At 40.4% G+C, this 22,652-nt stretch overlaps 1 protein-coding gene across 1 annotated transcript in view; it reads left to right on the top strand.

Annotated features, from left to right (window-relative positions):
* Positions 1 to 22,652, top strand: part of LOC124776760 (nose resistant to fluoxetine protein 6-like) — a 381,483-nt gene that overhangs the window by 102,603 nt on the left and 256,228 nt on the right. The window contains exon 2 of the mRNA XM_047251897.1: positions 5,992 to 6,135. Within this exon, the coding sequence (XP_047107853.1) occupies positions 5,992 to 6,135 (144 nt within the window). The remainder of the gene's footprint in view (positions 1 to 5,991; positions 6,136 to 22,652) is intronic.

Below are 22,652 nucleotides of genomic sequence, written 5' to 3'. Positions count from 1 at the left end.
AAGAAGTGCAAAATGGCTAAGCAGGGATGGCTAGAGGAAAACTGTAAGGATGTAGAGGCTTATCTCACTAGGGGTAAGATAGATACAGCCTACAGGAAAATTAAAGAGACCTTTGGAGAAAAGAGAGCCTCTTGTATGAATATCAAGAGCTCAGATGGAAACCTAGTTCTAAGCAAAGAGGGGATGTACTTGAGGACAATATTATGGAAATGGAAGAGGAGGTAGATGAAGATGAAATCTGAGATACGATACTGCGTGAAGAGTTTGACAGAGCTCTGAAAGACCTGAGTCGAAACAAGGCCCCGGGAGTAGACACCATTCCATTAGAACTACTGACGGCCTTGGGAGAGCCAGTCCTGACAAAACTCTAGCATCTGGTGAGCAAGATGTACGAGACGGGCGAAATACCCTCAGACTTCAAGAAGAATATAATAATTTCAATCCCAAAGTTCAAATGGCTCTGAGCACTATGCGACTTAACTTCTGAGGTCATCAGTCGCCTAGAACTTAGAACTAATTAAACCTAACTAACCTAAGGACATCATACACATCCATGCCCGAGGCAGGATTCGAACCTGCGACCGTAGCGGCCGCTCGGTTCCAGACTGTAGCGCCTAGAACCTCACGGCCACTCCGGCCGGCCCCAATCCCAAAGAAAGCAGGTGTTGACAGATGTGAAAATTACCGAACTATCAGCTGCAAAATACTAACGCGAATTCTTTACGGACGAATGGAAAAACTGGTAGAAGCCGACCTCGGGGAAGATCAGTTTGGATTCCGTAGAAATGTTGGAACACGCGAGGCAATACTGACCTTAAGACTTATTTCAGAAGAAAGATTAAGGAAAGGCAAACCTACATTTCTAGCATTTGTAGACTTAGAGAAAGCTTTTGACAATGTTGACTGGAATGCTCTCTTTCAAATTCTAAAGGTGGCAGGGGTAAAATACAGGGAGCGAAAGGCTATTTACAATTTGTACAGAAACCAGATGGCAGTTATAAGGGTCGAGGGACATGAAAGGGAAGCAGTGGTTGGGAAGGAAGTGAGACAGGGTTGTAGCCTATCCCCGATGTTATTCAATCTGTATATTGAGCAAGCAGTAGAGGAAACAAAAGAAAAAGTCGGAGTAGGAATTAAAATCCATGGAGAAGAAATAAAAACTTTGAGGTTCGCCGATGACATTGTAATTCTGTCAGAGACAGCAAAGGATTTGGAAGAGCAGTTGAACGGAATGGACAGTGTCTTGAAAGGAGGATATAAGATGAGCATCAACAAAAGCAAAACGAGGATAATGGAATGTAGTCGAATTAAGTCGGGTGATGCTGAGGGAATTAGATTAGGAAATGAGGCACTTAAAGTAGTAAAGGAGTTTTGCTATTTGGGGAGCAAAATAACTGATGATGGTCGAAGTAGAGAGGATATAAAATGTAGACTGCCAATGGCAAGGAAAGCGTTTCTGAAGAAGAGAAATTTGTTAACATCGAGTATAGATTTAAGTGTCAGGAAGCCGTTTCTGAAAGTATTTATATGGAGTGTAGCCATGTATGGAAGTGAAACATGGACGATAAATAGTTTGGACAAGAAGAGAATAGAAGCTTTCGAAATGTGGTGCTACAGAAGAATGCTGAAGATTAGATCAGTAAATCACATAACTAATGAGGAGGTACTGAATAGGATTGGGGAGAAGAGAAGTTTGTGGCACAACTGGACTAGAAGAAGGGATCGGTTGGTAGGACATGTCCTGAGGCATCAAGTGATCACAAATTTAGCATTGGAGGGCAGCGTGGAGGGTAAAAATCGTAGAGGGAGACCAAGAGATGAATACACTAAGCAGATTCAGAAGGATGTAGGTTGCAATAGGTACTGGGAGATGAAGGAGCTTGCACAGGATAGATTAGCACAGAGAGCTGCATCAAACCAGTCTCAGGACTGAAGACCACAACAACAACACAACAATTACATAGAACTGCAAAGTTTTCAAACGACAACTTTTTATATTAATTTAGAAGCCTCAAATAAACAATTTTCCTGCTCCAGAAAGCAGAATTGTGAGGAATGAATGAAATAGTGCCTTACCTCATGTTGTAGTCGATAACAATTATATCTATTTAGGAATGTACCAGTTGTGTTTGATATCTTTCTGTTTTATACCTGTTTATTTGATTCTGACGGTTTTGAGGCATAAATTATTTACGTTTATACGAAAGATTTTTAGTCCTTCAAAAAATCATGAACTGGTTTGTCGACATCGCACATGAAGAAGAAGCAGCCATTAAACGTACATATTTTGAAATAAAATTACATATACAGCATATTAATCATCTATTTTACTAGTCCTAACAGGAGAGTCAAGCTGACGACGAATGGAAATATTAATTTGCAATTAATATTACGTACTTCGGCAACAACTGCTTTGGTTTCTTATTTTCACGACCGTGTCGGCTTCGAATCTCTCAAGTGCGCCAATGTTGTCCGCACTAGCGAATAGGACTTCGAAAATTAAAAGCAAGCAGGTTCTGAATAACTACCACAATTCGTAGCGATCTCAGTGAGATAGTCTTAATGGTGACTAAACAGATGTCATGCAAGCCGATTATTCGCCTTCATACAATCAAACTCACCGACACCTCTACTGTAAAACATGCCAATATGTACCAAAGCTATTAGTTGTACAAAATAAAATAGCATGAGACAAGGTTTAAATAAAATGTGTATTATTCTTATTGAACGAAACTAAACATTGATACCTAAGTCTTAAGAGATCTCAGCTAGGAGGAATAAAAGTGAAGTGAGAAGTAATAAGTAAAGTATGTCAAAGACGGACATCGTTTTACAACGATAACGTTTTCTGAACTGTTTACTCCAGATTTTACACATTATGACTGTGTTTCTCATATAAAGGGCTTTTTTCTACACCACAAATGACATTTATAGTCAGATTACTGTATCTGCTCTAAAATAAAATATTATTACTAAAACAAAAAAGAAAAGGAGAAAATTACTGATATGTCGTAATGTGGACGATTCAACCCTCCTCTAAGGACATCTTAGGGCTGCACTGAACATGATTTAATCCCTTCGGAGTGTAGTGTAACCGCAATTTTTGCTGTGGTGTACAGGGTGGGACCACTAGGGACCGTTAAAAACCATTCGACGAAATTTGAACTAACCCGAAGCAGCAAAGGATGTCAATGCTTTCTCGGCCCTCCTGTTTCGCGCCCTGCTGTGGCGTGACCACGGACGTGTGCAACGGCGACATGTGGGTGAATAAAAGCCAAAGGGCCACCTAAGACTACCCCCCGCTCCCTCCAGTTCGGCTACACTCTCGGTACCACCCACGCATATTTGCTGAGTACGTTAAAGCTGTACCTGTCAGAGACCTGGAACCCGCTCAGCTGAGTGGTGTCTCGCAGCTGTTCTAACGCTTGAGGGCAAGCAGCCCCACCTAAGGGCTGTGGAAGGGGGTTTAACCCCACGCTACAATCCAGACAAATTCTTTATGGAAAGACTTGTAAGCTCTTAATTTTTTATAAGGTGTTAACAAAGTCTCCTTTTTCAAATTGCTTTTCTTACTGTTGGGAGTCTGCGTTTTGTATGGCCTTTGCTTTGGTCATCGTCAGTTGCTTTGCTGCCTGTATAGCTAAAGCCATGTATTACTTTCAGTGTGTCGCTTCCTAACCTAATTCACTCAGCTTCGTCTGATTTAACTCGTCTGCATTCTATTGCCCTTGTCCTAGTTTAGTTGATGTTCATGTTATAATCTTTTTTCGAGTCACTACCTGTTGTGACTGACAATTCGCAATTTTTCACAAACACAACTCTTATTGATGTAAGTTCACAAGGTTGATGACTGAACAACAAACGAATAAAAGTCCGATTCAGAGACAAACACGTAATCTTCAGCGGTCGAAGTACACGAGGTTGGCATCCAGAGTGAACTGAACTTTGGGGCTGGTTCTAGCCCCTAAATGGCTGTCTCCAGCGAATCAGGTTTTGGCGTAGGGCTCCCGCTGCAGGAAGTAGTGCTCGGAATGTCTGTTTCCATTATCTTGTATGTAAATATCCAGTGTTTACCATGGCGCTTTTGGTACACCTTGGACACAGACAATATCGTTTTCTGTGGTGTAACATGGGTTGCCGGGCCTCAGGGGCTACCTTGGCTCCAGCATAACATTACCCATTCCATACAACTGCTCTTCCTAGTTATTTACCTTCTCCGACAGAATTACAATTTTCCTCGGCGAACCTCAAAGTGTTTGCTTCTTCCTCCCTGAATTTTAATTCTTTTCAAATTTCTCCTTGCTTGCTTGACAGCCTGGAGTAGGCTACAGCGTTAACTCACTCTCTTCGCAACTATTGCGACCCCTAATGTCTTTGGGCACTTAAAATGTGGTCTGTTTTCTGTACAAGTTGTGAATTACCAATTGCTGCCTGTATTTTTGTATCTCTGCTACCTTCAAAGCTTCAGTGCATGTATTCCAGTCAACATTGTCAAAAGCTTTCTCTAAACGTATGAGTGCTATTCTGTTTAAATGTAGGTTTGTCTTTCTGCACCTATCTTCTAAGATAAGACGTGTGGTCAGTTGTCTTGCTTGTTGCTACATTTCTCCTGAACCAAAAATTGATCTTCTCCAAGACAGGTTCCTCCCAATTTTTGCATCCTTCTGTGAATAATTGGTGTCAATATTTTGCAACCATGACTTGTTAAACTGATGGTTCCTTAATAGCCTATTCACACCTGTGAGCACTGCCGAAACTACCGATGGTGAAATACCGTTTTTTTTTTTTTTTGGCTACTCGAGTAGGTCCAGCGCGGGTCATAATAATCGTATGGCAGCGAAAGTAGGTAGACATTGTAATGCGTTGATGTGGAACCGATTTAAGCTGAAAAAATTAGTTCCAAATTTGAGCACGAGGTACAAATCTGGCGCTGTAGAACATCTTGTCAAAGTCTCGTCACGACAAATTGTGTTGGTAGCATATGCAGTGTTACGTGAATTTATGCTTAATTACAGACTTACTATTTTATCAGTTGATTTGTTTTCACCACGTAACGACCGCTGTTTACGTCCTTTTTCGTTGCTGAGCGATGTATCACTTTTCGTTCTGACGCCGCAACTCTTACTTTCCTCTATCTTTACTACTTTTTATCTATATAAATTATGAACTATTGGTTTTGCCGTTTAACAACTTTTTAATAACTGTGGAAGTATTACAGGCATCGGGTCCCACCTAATGTATCACCCGCCTATACGTTTTACATGAACCTTTCAAGATTCGATCGATCTGTTCACAAAGAGAAAGCAGAATATCTCTTCCTTTGACGTTGTCCAACAACGACTTTGGAAGCTCGACGCCCTCGCGGCCCAGGCTCTTCCATGGCTCGAGATAGTTTGCAACATTCGTTTTATTCCTTGCCCACTTGCTGCTACGTCGAACTTTCATGATGATCGTTGGGCAACGTCTTCCACGTTATCTGCGACATAAATAAACTTTGTTCCCACAGTATTTCTGAAAACCCAAAAACAAACTTAAAGAACATAATAATAATAACTATTCTTACAATTATTCGTATAAATCTTGGTCGATTTAATGAGGGGTGGGACAGGCCTAAGCCCTGTGACACCACACATATAATAATGAAATCAACATTATGCCTTTTTCACTTGTTTGACATTTTCTGCCCACATTCCATTACTAATCACTCACGAACGGAAACAACAAATTTTTTTCTAGCATCAGACTATCTGCCAAGATTCGCTGCCATGCGATAATTACAGCCCACGCTGACCCTCTGTGAATAACTGCGCCTTAACTATAACCACCCACTACATCACTCATCTAAAAGATGTGGCTGCTTGAAGTTGTTTGAACAGTGATATTTACGAAATCGCACGTGTAGTTCACAGAACGTCATTGTGTCGTTTTAGAAAGGACGGAGTGGACGGAGGTTTGTGTGAGGTGTGAGACGTGTGTGCGCCGGTGTTGCAGAGCTGGCTGCGTCTGCCGGGCTGCCGGACGTGGTGCGGCTGGTGGCGCTGGCGGCGGCGCGCCTCGAGGCGGGCACAGCCTGCGGCGACCACAGCACCGCCTTCCTGCAGGCGCTGCGCAACTTCACGCTGTGGGCCGTCCAGAGTGAGTACATACAGAGCGCTGAGGCAGACAGACACAGGTGTCGCCGGCCTTCGCCGAAACACGTCACCTGGTCCCGGTGCTGCCGGCTTTGTTACTGCGCTCGGCCAAACCTGTGTGGGTTACATTCGCGAACGTGGCGACCTTGTAGATTGCCAATACAGATTTACGGAAATCCAGACGTTACGCGAATTTACGTAAAGGTCAGCTCTCCAGGACCAAAATACTTCTCTTCCATGTGGTCTGGTTGTCTGTTACGAAATTACAGCTGGCATTCTGTGCTCCAAGGTTGTAACTGACACGTGGGAGAAACGTACCAACTGACCTCCACTGTCTTTGATCACAATATTTCAAAAACACAAGATATTTTTCTGATGTACAACGTAGCTGGGCACAAGATGATTAATCTGTTAATCGTTAATCGACGATGTTAACTTTTCGAATAACGTATTAACTTTTAACTTAATTTCAGAAACGTTAATGGGCCCTTTAGGTTTTGTTTAACTTTCTTTGAGTCCATTCATCGCTAATTAGGTGCCTAACATTTATGACAAAAATGACGCCTCATTGCCCGCGGATATCATGACGTGACGAGGTAGGGTCATGTAAGTGTGTGGCTACGCATGGGTGTTCACCTTTGATGTAAACAACCGAGTTCGAGCGAAAATAATTAGGCGTTGGTTGTTTATCGATGTTTGTTTAATGAGTTCACATTAAGCAACACCTTTTGTTAGTGGATTGCTGCAGAAACTAAATCGTGCAATCGGATTCTAGTTTTAACAACAATTTAAAGAGAGTCGTAGGCGCTACAGTCTGGAACCACGTGACCGCTACGGTCACAGGTTCGAATCCTGCCTCGGGCATGGATGTGTGTGATATCCTTAGGTTAATTAGGTTTAAGTAGTTCTAAGTTCTAGTGGACTGATGACCTAAGCAGTTAAGTTCAATAGTGCTCAGAGCCATTTTTTTTGAGAATCCTAGTAGTAACACGTCTGTAGAAAGTGAAGCCCAGAGTCTTGTCAAAACTTGGCTGGACTTGAAACCAAAGGACTCATTCAACGACGCGGTATTTATTGAGGTTATAGGTTCTAGTAAATTATTTTATTAAATATGATTCCCCTATACTCTCGACTGCTGTAGTCAAACGACTTTTTCCGTGGGAAAAAAATTTTTCTTCCTAGACTAGTCCCCCACTCGGAAGACAAGTTTAACATGTTGATGTTTACGAAGGGAAATATGCACCTTATATCAGATACTGTCTGATTCTCCTGTATTTTGATTGTCCTATGATTTAACACTGATAGCTAAATAATCATAAAACTAAATGATTAAATGATTAAACTCTTTTTGTATTTTTTTATGTGTTTCCTGAACTTTCCCAACCAAAGTATTTTTATCAAAGCAACGGTAATAAGTTCACTCACTTGCTCATTTCACTACACTCACAACATAAAAATTACTATTGCGAGCTAACTTTTAACGGTTAACTTTAACTGCCAATAAATCTGCTGTAAAATAACGCTTTAAGTTTTAACGAAGTTAACTTTTTTAGCAGCGGATTAATGATTAGCAAAGTTAATGTTTTCATTAACGTTGTCTAGCTATATGTACAACTAGATATACGAGTCGATTTCTCTGGGCCAGTCACTGGAAGTACTTTTTTCATCGTTTTCTGACTGGTTTGAAGGGGCCGGACACAAATTCCTATCCCTGGCAGCGTCTTCATCTCCCAAGGAGATCGTAAGAATTCCATCCCCACTTGCACACCTTGATTCATGTTGAAAGGATGTGCAAGGCGCAATTAGGAATCAGTACATGTAAACAGGGAGATGTAACTATCAGTGCTTTTCTAGAAAATCAAGTTTGAACATTTTTGTCATGCTTGGATACTTTTCATGGTATATATGCTATGCCTGTATATATACTATGTCTGTCGGAGCATCATATTGTGTCTGATATGGAAAAGGTAAATATCAGTGGTTGTAAACTAGCTGCATATATGAGTAGAGAGAATAAGGTGGGAGGAGGAGTTGCCACATATGTCAAAAGTTATCACTGTGTAGAAAGCTTAGATACAAAAAAGTTTTGTCTAGAGCAACATATAGAAGCATGTGCCTGTCAACTTAAATTGAAGGAGGGTTCTTTTATAATTGTAACAGTATATAGGTCCCCTTTAGGAAACTTTCATTTATTCCTGGAAAACTTGGATGCCTTGTTGTGCTATCTGTCAGACAGGGGAAAGCAAATTATTATTTGTCGGGACTTCAGTGTTGATTCACTGAAAGAGTGTAATAGGAAGAATGACCTGGAAGTCTTGCTCGGTTCTTTCAATTTGATATCTGTCGTTAATTTTCCTACTCGGGTAGTAAAGGACAGCAGCACATTGATAGATAACACTTATATAGACCAAGATAGGTTTAAAAACATAAATTCTTGTCCTGTTGAGAATGGGCTTTCTGATCATGATGCTCAGCTAGTTACAGTATATGACATAGCTCCATTCAGTAATTCAAAACTACCCTCCAAAGTTGTGCGTTCAATTATTGACTCAACAATTAGAAATTTCAGAGAAAATCTTCAGCAGTTAGACTGGGATGAGGTGTACAAGGAACCTGGTGCTAAATTAAAATATAACTTATTTCATGATACACTTTTAAGAGAATTTGAAAACTGTTTCCCCAATAAAGTAGTTTAATATAATTATAAGAAACTATGCAAAAAACCTTGGCTTACTAAAGGAATAAAAATATCTTGTAACCACAAAAGGGAAGTGTATCTAACAATAAGAAAGAGTAATGATCCAGAAACAGCCAAATATTATAAAAACTACTGTGCTACATTAAGAAAGGTTATTAAAAAGTCCAGAAGCATGTGCATCATGTCTGAGATTGATACCTCTGATAACAAATTCAAAACAATTTGGAATATTATTACCAGGGAGACAGGACAACCAGGAGTAGAGGATGACGGCATCACCATCAAAGCGAATGGAAACTTGATAAACAACAAGCCGGAAGTCGAAAACATTTTGAATAATCATTTTTTAAATGTTGTAAAGAAAATAGGATCTGTATGTTCATTAGAAGAAGCAATGCAGTTAATGGAAGAGGCCTTACCCAACCATTTAATACAATTGAAATTCCACCCACCTCTCCATCTGAAATTAGGAAGATAATAAACTCTCTCAAGAATAAAAGGTAACATGGGATTGATGGCATTTCCAGCAGGATAATAAAAGCTTGTTACCAAGAAATAAGTGGGATTCTTAGCCACATATGTAATAGCTCTCTGAAGCAGGGTGTTTTCCCAGATAGACTGAAGTATGCCATTGTTATACCACTGTATGAAAAGGGGATAGGTCTGATGTCAACAACTATTGCCCAATCTCTCTTCTGACTGCCTTATCCAAAATTCTTGAAAAAGTAATGTATTGTAGAGTAGCATCACACCTTCGTAAAAATAGAGTTTTAACAAAGTGCCAGTTTGGTGTCCAGAAGGGTTTTTCAACGGAAAATGCTATATATACTTTCGCTAATGAAATATTAAATGCTCTGAGTAACCGGAAGTCGCCCGTTGGGATTTTTTGTGATCTATCAAAGACTTTTGATTGCGTAAATCATGGAATACTTCTAGATAAGCTCAAGTACTGTGGTATGAATGGGACAGTCCTCAAATGGTTTAAATCATACCTAACTGGAAGAGTGCAGAAAGTTGAAATGAACAGTTCACATAATATGCAAAAAACTGGTGATTTCTCAAACTTGGTAACAATCAAGAATGGGAAGCCGCAAGGTTCGGTCTTGGGTCCTCTGCTGTTCTTAATATACATTAATGACTTGCCATTCTATGTCCACGAAGATGCAAAGCTGGTACTTTTTGCCGATGATACAAGTATAGCTATCATACCCGACAGACAAGAATTAACTGGCGAAATTGTAAACGATGTTTTTCAGAAAATCATTAAGTGGTTCTCTGGAAATGGCCTCTCATTAAATTTGACAAAACACAGTAAATGGAATGACCCCGTTAATAAATATAGACTTCGATCAGAAATCGGTAGCTAAGGTAGAATATTCAAAATTTCTAGGTGTATGCATTGATGAGGGGTTAAACTGGAAAAAAAAAAAACACACACTGAGGATCTGCTGAAACGTTTGAGTTCAGCTACTTATGCTATTAGGGTCATTGCAAATTTTGGCGATATACATCTGAGTAAATTAGCTTACCTCGCTATTTTCATTCTCTGCTTTCGTATGGCATCATATTCTGGGGTAACTCATCATTGAGTAAAAGAGTGTTCATTTCACAAAAGCGTGTAATCAGAATAATTGCTGGAGCTCATCCAAGATCATCCTGCAGACACTTATTTAAAGAGCTAGAAATCTTCACTGTAGCCTCACAATATATATATTCACTTATGAAATTTGTTATTAACAATCCGAACGAATTCAGAAGTAATAGCAGTGTACATGGCTACAACACTAGGAGAAAGAATGATCTTCACTACTCAAGGTTAAATCTAACTTTGGCTCAGAAGGGGGTAAATTATGCTGCCACAAAAGTCTTTGGTCACTTACCTAATAGCATCAAAAGTCTGGCAGATAGCCATATAGCATTTAAAAGGAAATTAAAAGAATTTCTTAATGGCAACTCCTTCTACTCATTAGATGAATTTTTGGATATAGTAAGTGGGTAATTTCTCTACCTCCATAAAAAAAATTATTGAGTGTCATGTAATATTTTGTCTAATGTAATATCTTGTATAAACACCTTATATTAACCTGACACGTTCCACATCATTACGAAGTGTCGTATTCATGATCTATGGAACAAGTACTAATCTAATCTAATCTAATCCTAGTATTCAAGAAGTCTGTAGCCGTGCGCGTAAGCTATTAGTATCATAAGTGCGAGATCTCTGAATAGAATCTCGCCGCCAGTACTTTCGTTTTTTTTTTTTCATTCTCGCTAACAACAGATTATTATTTTCATAATCTTTATCCTAAAAAAAAGAAGAATTTTCTTTGTAAGACAATACACAAGGATTTTCAATCAAATCGATACAGTTATTTTGTGTGTTGTTTTATCTACATTTGTGATGAGTATAATGTGAAACCTACAGGGAACTGCACGAAACTGGATGCTACTGATCGTAGAAACATGGAAAATAATAATTACTAAAACATACAGCACATGTATTACGAGCAAATGCCTAATTTTTGAATGTGCATGGTTCTTTCCATGCATCTACTGGAAAACGAACTTGATGTAGGTTCATAAACGGGTCTCGCTCATCACACAATTTTATGGGGTATGACGTATATCTGTTGCTATAATTACGTGGGGAAGAAAGGGCGTAGCGACAGTGAGATTCGATCCAGAGACATCGCGCTCGCGAAACTAAGAGCTTACTCGCTCGGTTGCGGACCCTTTGAAAATTAGCGATCATATGAAGCATATAAGCAAACCAAAAATTTTCAAACTCGATTTTCTCGAGAAAGGTTGACAATTGCGCCTTCCTGTTTACGCATGTTGAAGTCCTGGTCGAGCGCTGCCCTCCCTGCCAGTATGATTCAAACCGGTGAGGGAAGCTCGTACAGACCTCTTGTCAAAGTAGCGCTCGCACCTGACTTCTTCAGTTATTTGTTGGATATATCGCAATCTCTGCCTTCTTCTACAGTTTTTACCTTCTACAGTTCTTTGAAATACCGTAGAAATTATTCCCTGATGTCTTAACACATGTCCTGTTGTTTTGTCCTTTCATCTTGTTTACGTTTTCTACATCTCCTCTCGTCACTGATTATGCAGACAACCTCGTCGTCTTTTATTTCATACGTCCACCTAATTTTCAACATCCTTCTATAGCACCACATCTCAAACGTTTCTATTCTTTTCTTTTCTAGTTTTCTCACAGTCCATGATCCGCTGTTGTACAGTGTTGTGCTCCAAAGGTACATTCTCAGAAGTTTCTTCCTCAAGTTAAGGCCTAGTAGACTACTAGTAGACTTCTCTTTGCGAGGAATGTCCTCTTTGCTTGTGCTGGTCTGCTCCCTCCTTGGTATGTCCATCATGCGTAATTTGGCTTCGAAACAAGCAGATTGCCTTCACTTCCTTTGCTTCGTACATCTAGCAATTATGTTAAACCTACCGCTACTCTCTTTTTAGCGGCTACATATTATCTCTCCGGAATTTTGCGCAGACCAAAGGAATTTTCAGCTCGATGGGACCTCACAGATACGTCGTCTATCAGTCACACAGACTAAGTCTCATGAGTAACAGTCGAAGGGTCAAGATTAAAAAGGGAACTCTGTTGATGACGGTGGAGCAACCACATTCTCCCTGTACGCTTCTGGTTCGAGGGCATAGAACGCTTTTAGTCAGTCAACTATCACGTGTAGTTAGCTAGAGCGGTGTAATAGATAGAAACTGACTTTAAGGTTATCGTATGACTCTTGCTAGAAGCTTATGTGACATATTTTGCCTACAGGATATACGAGCTATAAGATGGCGTAATTTTTGTCTACTCTTACTTTTGACACCAGTACTGTTTCTACATCAACATGTATACTCTACAAGCCACCGTGAAGTGTTTAGTGCATGGTAAATATACATATCTGGGTTTCGTATCGTTCCGTATGTTTGTAGCACCTCTTTGTTCCTAACTTTATCTGTTCACTTCGTTTTAACACCTTTCTAAAGCATAACATTTTTCAATTTCTTTTCCGTTGTCATTACCATGGCGACGATTCACTTCCATACAAAGATGAGCCCCTAAAGTGCACTTTTATTCATTTTTTACTTCGTTGCACGCAAGTATTTAAAACCACTGCAGTGGTTCTATTGATGGAAGTTTTCTTCTCTTTACAAATCCAGTTTGACATCTTCCTTGCTTCAGCCACTCAGTGTCATCTTGCCCCCAACTGGGAGGATTCCTTCATTCTTCTATTATTTTATCTTTTCGTACTTCCATATTAGGTAAGGTGCTACTCTCCTTTCTGCTACTTTTTGTCACCTTTGTTTGTGCTTTGCCTACCCATACTCTGTGTCAAATAGTCACTGAATTACGTCCAACAGCTGTTCTAAGTGTTGGTTCTTCGACATAACAACTAAATAATATTGATGACAAGCTACAGAATTGCTTTTTTCTCTTCCTAACACGTACTTAGCTGTCTTGATATTGCACATTTACTGTTACCATTTGGTTTTCATAAATATTGTTGAACACTCGCCTATCTCTGTAATTTATCCCAATCGTTACAGGATTTCGAATACATCATTCCAGTTCACATTGTCAGAGGCCATACCCAGGCTATGACGTTTCTTGTTACTAAGCTACCCTTATTCTGGTATCAGTTTCTTTGTACACTACTAGTATCTCTTTATATCTCGGCTGGCGTAGTTTTAGTAACATTGTGGCACATCTCATTTCAAATTATTTCACGCCACAACTGAAATTCTTACAGTTTTCTGTTCCTTGGTTTTCTCACTCTTCACGCTCCACATTGTTGCAGCGATACATTCCATGCGCATAGACACGTTATAAGGTTTCTAGCTTATTTTTGGTATTCAATAAAAGTGATGTAAACTCTACTTTCATACGATGCGTCATACTTCATACCTGTACATTGGATTTTTTTTTCAAACAGGGATTTTCAATCATCGATACGTTACGCCATAGAGGTTCTCACTACAGGCAATGTGATCTTTAGTTGCTAGCAGCATTGCCATTGCTGCAGCATTCTGGCTATGAGAGAAGCTAGTGAGTGAGTTGGGTGTTGGTCACGATACAGCGCGCGGTAGAAATGACTTGCAGAGCACAGAGATAAAGATACAGAGGATGTTGAATTTTGGAAATACAATTTGTTAAAGATTAGTTTGAGAAACGAAGATTTCCAGTTGCTGTACTTCTTGATTGCATGTAATTTATGACATGTTTGGAAAACGGGAAGTTTTGATAGGAATTTTCTTTATTGGTTTGGGTTAGTTTCGTTTTCCAGGCGTCATAAAGTTAGCAGTTCACATGGCTTGCACTCAGCAGTTATAGATTTACCACTCCTTTACCATTCAGCAATTAATTTCACGATAGTCATACTTTTAAATAAGAGGTAATTTTTGTAAAGATGATCGTAACAGCTAAGGAGTGATTTTCGTTATTCACAATATAGTTCTTTAAAAAACGTTAGTCTCCTTTCAGTCATCTAGCAAACTTAAAACTCTACCACCGTCTCCTCACACAGTCTTATCTTTCTGATTATGTGTGTCGCCACATTACACTGGCCGGAACATAGTTGTTTAAAAAGGTGGCATGAAATGCTTCGAATGGTTGCACTCATTGCAGTGCACTCGATGCTTTTCTTTTATTTAGCTGATTTGCTGCTGCGCTACATATCCACGTGCATCACTTCGAGCAGTATTGAGTTACCGCTGCCACAAATGAGACATGAATATTCGTTAGCGAGTTACATTACAGTCGAGGTAGTGAGATGATTCACAGTTAGGTGTTGCATTTCAGAATTAATCTGAGAGTCAGCTTAGGTAAAGTTCTTAAGCAGACAGTTTAATTCTCGCAGTGCAGCTTTCCATTTCAAAGTGTATCATACAGTGAGGGTTTGCAAATTTGTTTAATCAGTCTGAGTTCGTAAAATTCTAGAGAATTTTCACAGAAATATTTTTGGTTTCTTATTCCTTCAAAATTCGTTTTGTAATTTAATTTAGCATTTTTATTCTGTTATTCATGTGTGTTGAAGCTGCAAAGTAACGTAGAGTGACGTAACGCATTGCAGCACTGTTCACTGTACTGCACTCTACAGAATTTCACAGGACATCCTTCTTATTGTACGGTTTAGGCTTTGATAGAAATTAATTAAAATACAGTTATACAGTCTCAGATATTTTGGCACTTCATCTTTATCAAATAGCATTCAGTATTTACACCTCTTGCATTGTTCAGGCGACAACGCAGACACACAAAGTTCAAGATACGAGACCGCTACGGTCGCAGGTTCGAATGCTGCCTCGGGCATGGATGTGTGTGATGTCCTTAGGTTAGTTAGGTTTAAGTAGTTCTAAGTTCTAGGGGACTGATGGCCTCATATGTTAAGTCCCATAGTGTTCAGAGCCATTTGAACCATTTTTCAAGATAGGAAACCAGTCTATTCCACGTTTACTTCACAATAATGAAATATTTTCACTGAGAAAAGTTACAGCGTATGTATGATTTGATTGTGGGGTCAAATGTGTTCTTACATCCTATAACTAGTGAATGTATTCCCTAACGAATCACTATAAGGAGCCATTTACCTTCTACTTTTGGTGTGCAAATGTGTCAGTGAAGTGTCATCTGTTGAGAAAAATACAAATCAAGGGACGTCCCGACCGTAAGCTTGGTTCAAATGGCTCTGAAAACTATGCGACTTAACTTCTGAGGTCATCAGTTGCCTAGAACTTGGAACTAATTAAACCTAACCAACCTAAGGACATCACACACATCCATGACCGAGGCAGGATTCGAACCTGCGACCGTAGTGGTCGCTCGGCTCCAGACTGTAGCGCCTAGAACCGCACGGCCACTCCGACCGGCCGTATGCTTGGAACTTGATCATGGAATACTACATGACTGAAGCAGGTGTCACAATCAGGAAACATTAGCGTCGTATTTAGAAGTAGATGTGGACAACTTTCCGCTTCCGATGCTCCAAGGTTACGCTAAAGTACTTTACATGGTTACATAGCAAACTTTGACGTAAGGAATTCGAATTGGGAAGATGTTGTTTGGGATGTAAATGGTTGGGTACGAATTTGAGGGTGAGGTGAAGAACGTGGTATTACATTGGAAGAAAAGGGTTATTTTGGAAATGCACTTATAATGTGAAAGTTACTTGGATGAAAATAATAGGGGGTATGCTGATACCATGGAATCGAAGCCATGTTTACTGGGCGGAAAGAAAGAGAAGGGAGAGGGCTTGCGATGCCTTGACATGGCATCTTGGATAAGGGAAGCAAACCACCGAATTCATGCACTTAGCAAATAGTACGAAAAGTTTCTTCGGAAAGGAAATTAGAAGGTATGGGGACCTAAAATTTGACGCTGAAGAGGACAGTTAGAGGCTGCGGCAAGGAGTGGTGTCATGGCAGTGGTAGAGGGACTGTACGTGGTTGTAGGTACGGTGGGCTAATGGGATGGGTGGTGAGAATTATGTGAGTGCAGTGGAGTGTTAGCAGATCTGACTAACTCTACTGCAGCAGAGTTTATGGGATGAGGTTTACCTGTATCTTTGGGTCGTCTGTGGGACCGCAAAGAATACGTCTACAACTAACGAACTGGAGAACGACATTGGCATGCTGCCTAAGAAAATGAAGAGTTTTGCAGAGGGAATTTGAGGGTACGGTAATTTCGGAATTAACAGTGAGATATCATTGGGTATTAGGCACTTTTGGCAATGGTATTCTAAGAATATGGTTCTCGGGGTGGGGATTCAGACGAGCTTTAGGTGAAGAATCTAGGAGCAGGGTCCTTCTCGAGCGGTTTTATGTAAATGACTGGGAGCTCAAATCAGATTATAGTTTCCCCACTATGATTTCAAGTTCAAAGCTATTTATCTCAGCAGTGAGAATAGGAAAATGGCGGGTAAGCTTGAAATGGGGGTCTAAGGTCTCACTGGCTTGAAAGATGATACAGAAAGGTGATCTGTGTGACAGATTTAGGACTGAGTGTTAGCCCCATATGTGTCTTTTTTTACAATGACTGATGTGATGTACGTATTTTTGATTTTTAGTTTAAGAATTTGGGAAATTCAGGTTGTAGGTCTTTTTGATTTTTAGTTTAGGAATTTGGGAAATTCAGGTTCAAGGTAGAAGTAAACGTATATGTTTCAAAGAAACGGATAGAGGTGGCTGAAAGAAATTTTTTGTTGTCGGGTGAGGTCTTTGCTTTTGGGATGTAAATTTGATGATGTGTGGGATGCAGAATTCAGAAGGTTTTTTAGGAACGTTTCATGGAAGGAAGAGCTGGACGGATCAAGTGCCAGTTTTGGCCATATCTTTCTTTCAGATGTTAACTCAGTAATGGCAACCAGTTTTTAAGTTGCTGATATATTAAGAGATGAAAAAGTTTACAGAGCAACAACTAGTGAGTTGTGTGGCGGCGTTAGAGGATGAACATATTATGGTGGGAAGCATCAGATTGATGTATGACGGGAAGAAATTGAGATTACAGTTTATCGTCCCATCGACGACGAGGCTATTAGAAATGGGATGTAAGATGGCGTTTTATGGGTAATGGCCCAAATAGCTGCCTCTGGAATGAAAGATAAGAGGCGTTTTCACAACAAAGCTTTCGATTTATGTGATAAGAAAAAATTTCAATCAGCGCATATTACAAGTATTGACACAATCGGTGAGTTAAAGACATACAGTGCGAAAACTATTAAAAAAGAGAATGTCTCGACTAATAATGAAATACTGAATGTTTGTAATCTGTGAGGAATACGGAAAAACAAGCAGATCGAACAGACTAGAGTGCAAAATGTGAAGATGAGCGCAGTGAAAATGATATGTAAAAGGACGGGGCTTGTACCCAAGTTTGTAGATGGCAGGTGGACCAAGAAAGTGATAGTGCATATTCATTTCTGCTTTCTACAATGTAATTCATAACTTTTAAATGGCTCATTGTGCAACATTCATTTTTAAATCAAGCTTATTATTTTGCGCAATTCAAATATGGTTTTTTTCTATGCTGTTGTAATTAATTTTAGTGAAAATCTATTACACTTTAGGGGATGAGAGTTAGTAGGCTGAAGCCCTTTATGTCTTGTCTGTCTCCTTTTTTATGAAGTAAGACAATTACGGAACTGTTTCACTGTTGGAGGCTGTCTTACTCCGCAGGCATTCTGTAAACAATTTTGCAGCCTCCATTGTAATACCATTTCTACTGAAACACTATCATCGTCAGGCCGTTTTTCGTTCTTCGAACCTGCAACTTCATATGGCTTCACTTTCGGTACATTGTTATTGTCATTATTAGCTGTATATGTGTTTGCGATTCATCTTGGAAAGATTGGACAGTATTGTCTTTGTTATTTGTTATGCATCATCTGCTGTCCTACCTTTAGACTTCTACTGTCTATTCAACATAAGACTATTGTTTTATTGTTTTGAATTATTTTTCTGAACAAATTGTATCTCGTTCCCTCGAACACATTTTCGAATAGTGTCGCTTAATACGGGATATTCTATGACGTTTTTGTTACCTTTTGTATGAAGTTCTCGTCTTCCCTTTAATAGCGCCTTATTGCTTTGGATTTTCTTTTGATTTTCTTGTGCATGAAGTAACTTTTACTTTTTGCGTAAGTATTTTTGTTAACTAATTCTTTTAGAGAATTAAGGCTTATGTTTTATATCAGGTGATTTCTCTTGGCCCGTAATGCCCTCTTTTCCTGTGCTAATCTGCTTTTTATGTCCTCATTGCTCCGTCCGTCATGGGTTACTTTGCTGCCTGGTAGGAGAATTCTATAACTGTACTTTCATCGCGATCACCATTCTGACTTTACGTTTCTCGCTATTCTCATTTCTGCTACTTCTCGTAACTGTCGTCTTTCTTCGGTTTATTCTCAAACCATATTTTGTACTCATCAGACAGTTCGTTCCATTCAAGAGATCATGTAGTTCTTCACTTTCAATGAAGATAACAACGTCGTCAGCGGATCTTGTCATTGGCATCCTTTCACTTTGAATTTTAATCCTACTCTGGAACCTTTCTTTTATTTCCTTCTTTGCGTCTTCGATGTAGAGATTGAACGGTAGGGTTGAAAGACTTCATCGCTGTCTTACTGCCTTTTTAATCCGAGCATTTCTTTGCTGGTCTTGGTATTGCAACTATAAATTGTTCAAATCAATTAAGACCCAATTCGAGTGAAATCTCTTTCTGAATAGAAGTGGCCTTAATCTTCTAGTTGTTCAACACCAGTATTCAGAGTACCTGTTAGCAGTGATAGTTTTAGGGACACAAACAGGTGAATTAATTACCCAGCGAGGAAATGTTATCTAAAGAAATAGATTCTATATAATGGAAGCCCACGTATAATCCCCTCGACCTCATCTATGACTGTGTATACAGTTGAGGAGAGAATATTGTTTAAAGTATCGTTAATGGCGAGGATATCGGGTTTAAGAGCCAGTTCCTTAATTGTACACGACGTTTAGTGACAGAATATCTTAGTCTTCTGCAATAATTGAGAGTAGGAACTGATTTACTTGAATGAACAAGCGGTAGCAACTGCAATTCCAGGGCTCGTCTGCAGTGTCTGGTCCTGTGTGTCTCACAAGCTGTGCAACTACTGGGGAACCACAGAGACCAGAGTTATTTATGATAAAGTTGATTGAGGTGCAAACGCTCAAGTACGACTAGTCGCAAGCGCAATACTTAACATTTTTGGCGCTGAATTAGACTTGTAAGTAAAGACCAAGAGAAGCTGGTGTCCTTGTCAAGACTCGAACGACTTGACTTGCCGTTTTAGATTGTGGTTTTCTTCAGTTTTTTGGTCATATGTTCATTTCGGCTTACCGTTGATAAGAAAAAAATTCTGGTAAGTGATCGTGTTAACTCGCCGCGATCCGTGATTTATGACTAGCAGTGTTGCTCAGGCATAGTCGCAATTTCGACGTGTGGGACACAATAGTGTACCTGGGTTGTGGTAATTCAAAGACAAAAAGGTGTGCCACATCAATAGATTTTCATCTGTTGTTAACTAAGTACTGTCTGGGAAACAGCTGAGACAACGATACTCTCATTACCGCCTATTGCTGCAGCAACCCGTTGTGTACACTCTGTCTGATACCTGGATCTATATCCATGCTCCGTAATCTACCTTCCGGTACGTGGCGAAAGCTATCGTGTACCACCGTATGCATTCCCTTTCCTATTCCACTCACAAATGGAGCGAGGTAAAAACCACTCTCCATATGCCTCTGTATGAGCCCAAATTGCTCTCAACCTGTCCTCGCAGTTCTTATGCGAGAAGTACAGTACAATTGTTCTGCAGTCAGTCTCAAATGCCAGAACTCTAAAATTTCTCGATAGTGTTTCGGGGAAAGAGCATAGTCTTCCAAGTGTGATAATTGTGCAATACGAGCATAGGAAGCCGAGAACCTATGTTTTCAAATTAATATGGTAATTTTACTCAAAACGTCGAAGACTTATGAAGGGGTTAAAAAGGTTTCCCATATTCTCACAAGAGATAGTTCTGGCACGAACTAGGAATAGTTCTATAAAAATATGTCTGGAAACACATAATTATTGCAGCATGGGCCATTTTACATCTGTCAAGGACGACCAGCGTTTATTGCTGCAGGCCGTCCTCCTACCGCCGTTCATTGCTCCTTTCCTACCGGTTGTGTGCTATTCTATACTTAGTCCTCGGATTTTGATATACAAGGTGTTTTGAAATTACTTTTACAGACTTTGGGGATAGGTTCCTTATATCAAAACAAGAAAATAATTCATGCCTGAAAATCGCCGGCCGCGGTGGTCTCGCGGTTAAGGCGCTCAGTCCGGAACCGCGCGACTGCTACGGTCGCAGGTTCGAATCCTGCCTCGGGCATGGATGTGTGTGATGTCCTTAGGTTAGTTAGGTTTAAGTAGTTCTAAGTTCTAGGGGACTGATGACCACAGAAGTTAAGTCCCATAGTGCTCAGAGCCATTTGAACCATGCCTGAAAATCCTTGGTTTTCGAGCTATTAATGAAAGCTGACAATTTAAGTGATAAATACTCGAAATGTTTTCCTCTTTCTTGTATACACTCATACACTCTTCGAATCATGGACTCTTGCACTCTTTCAAATACTCCCTGACAGTTTTTAATGGTTTCGTAGAATTCCATGACGCACTGATGAAGAGTTTCTGCATAGATCACTTGTTTAAGGTGCTCCCAGGCATAATAATATAAAGGATTGAGCTCGGGGAAACATGCAGGTCATGGAACTGGTCCACTACCTGCTCATCTGTCATGGTACATACCAGACAGTGTCTCTCGAGCACAGGGATTGAAATGTGCTGGAGCTCCTTGTGCATGAAACACGTGTTTCTTCTTCCAGAATGCAATTTTCACTTTGCTGCGGAGTGTGCGCCTTTCTGAAACTTTCTGCTAGATTAAAACTGTGTGCTGGACGGTGACTCGAATTCGGGACCTTTGCCTTTCGTGGCCAAGTGCTCTACGGGGTGAGCTTACGAACCACTACCCATGACCTGTCCTCACAGCTTTCTTCTGTTAGTGCTTCATCTCCTACCCTCTAAACTTGACACAAACGCCCCTGTGAAGGTTGCAAGACTAGCATTTCTGAAAGAAAGGGCACCTACTACGGAGAGAAGACTTACCCGCAACCTGGGGGAAATTTCCAAAATGAAATTTTCACTCTGCAGCGGAATGTGCGCTGATATGAAACTTCCTGGAAGGTTGAAACTGTGTGTACTTGACCGCGAAAGACAGAGGGCCCGTGTTCGAGTCTCGGTCCGGCACACAGTTTTAATTTTGCACGACGTTTCATGTTTATTTACTTCGCCACAACTTCTAGTAGATCTTGAAGGGTGTTCTCAGTGAAGCTGCTGCAGATAGCACCTGTAAGACGTGGTGGGAGAACATAGGACCCTACCAAACAGTCACCTACAATTCGAGTCCTCTCTGTAATCTTTAACTGATACTGATGTCAAGCCTGCAGTACAGCACGAGGACTGTGAGCGGCCCTTACGTGCTGATTGGTGTTAGTCTATCCCTTCCAAACAAAACTCAAGATGCAAACAACATATTGACAGAATGAGATTTTCACTCTGCAGTGGAGTGTGCACTGATATGAAACTTCCTGGCAGATTAAAACTGTGTGCTGGACCGAGACTCGAACTCGGGAACTTTGCGTTTCGCGGGCAAGTGCTCTACCAACTGAGCTACCCAAGCGCGACTCACGCCCCGTCCTCACAGCTTTACTTCCGTCAGTACCTCGTCTCCTACCTTCCAAACTTTATACAGAAGCTCTCCTGCCCGCGAAAGGCAAAGGTCCCGAGTTCGAGTCTCGGTCCGGCACACAGTTTTAATCTGCCAGGAAGTTTCAACATATTGACAGTATGTGCAACAAACCATCGGCGAAAGCACTTCTGTGGTGGGTAAGACGTAAGGGCCTTGAAAACGCTGAAGATGATACGGATACATGAGATACTCGTGATGTATACTCTATGCTGAACTTGGAGATGTACCACATGTCAGGCTATTTGTCTTGCACTTATACCTGGCTCTTCTTCCCCAGTATGTATAACGTGCTCTTCCTCGTCAGGCACAGGAGCAACACGTGGCCGACCTCAACAATCAATCTGTGGTGCTACGGACAGTGGCTCGACAACGCCGCGATACACATCACCAAAGGTTGGATGATTCGGCTGTCTTCGATCTGGAAACGCCTTGTGATAGAGGCGTGCAGCCTCGTGTCCATTACCATTCGCACGGTCGTACGTAAAAATCATGTTTGCCTGATCATGA

This window comes from Schistocerca piceifrons, chromosome 2 (genome assembly GCF_021461385.2).
Source record: "Schistocerca piceifrons isolate TAMUIC-IGC-003096 chromosome 2, iqSchPice1.1, whole genome shotgun sequence".
In the NCBI taxonomy this organism is placed as follows: Eukaryota; Metazoa; Arthropoda; class Insecta; order Orthoptera; family Acrididae; genus Schistocerca; species Schistocerca piceifrons.
The sequence above is the reverse complement of the archived record's forward strand: the minus strand, read 5'-3'. Positions and strand labels throughout refer to the sequence as shown.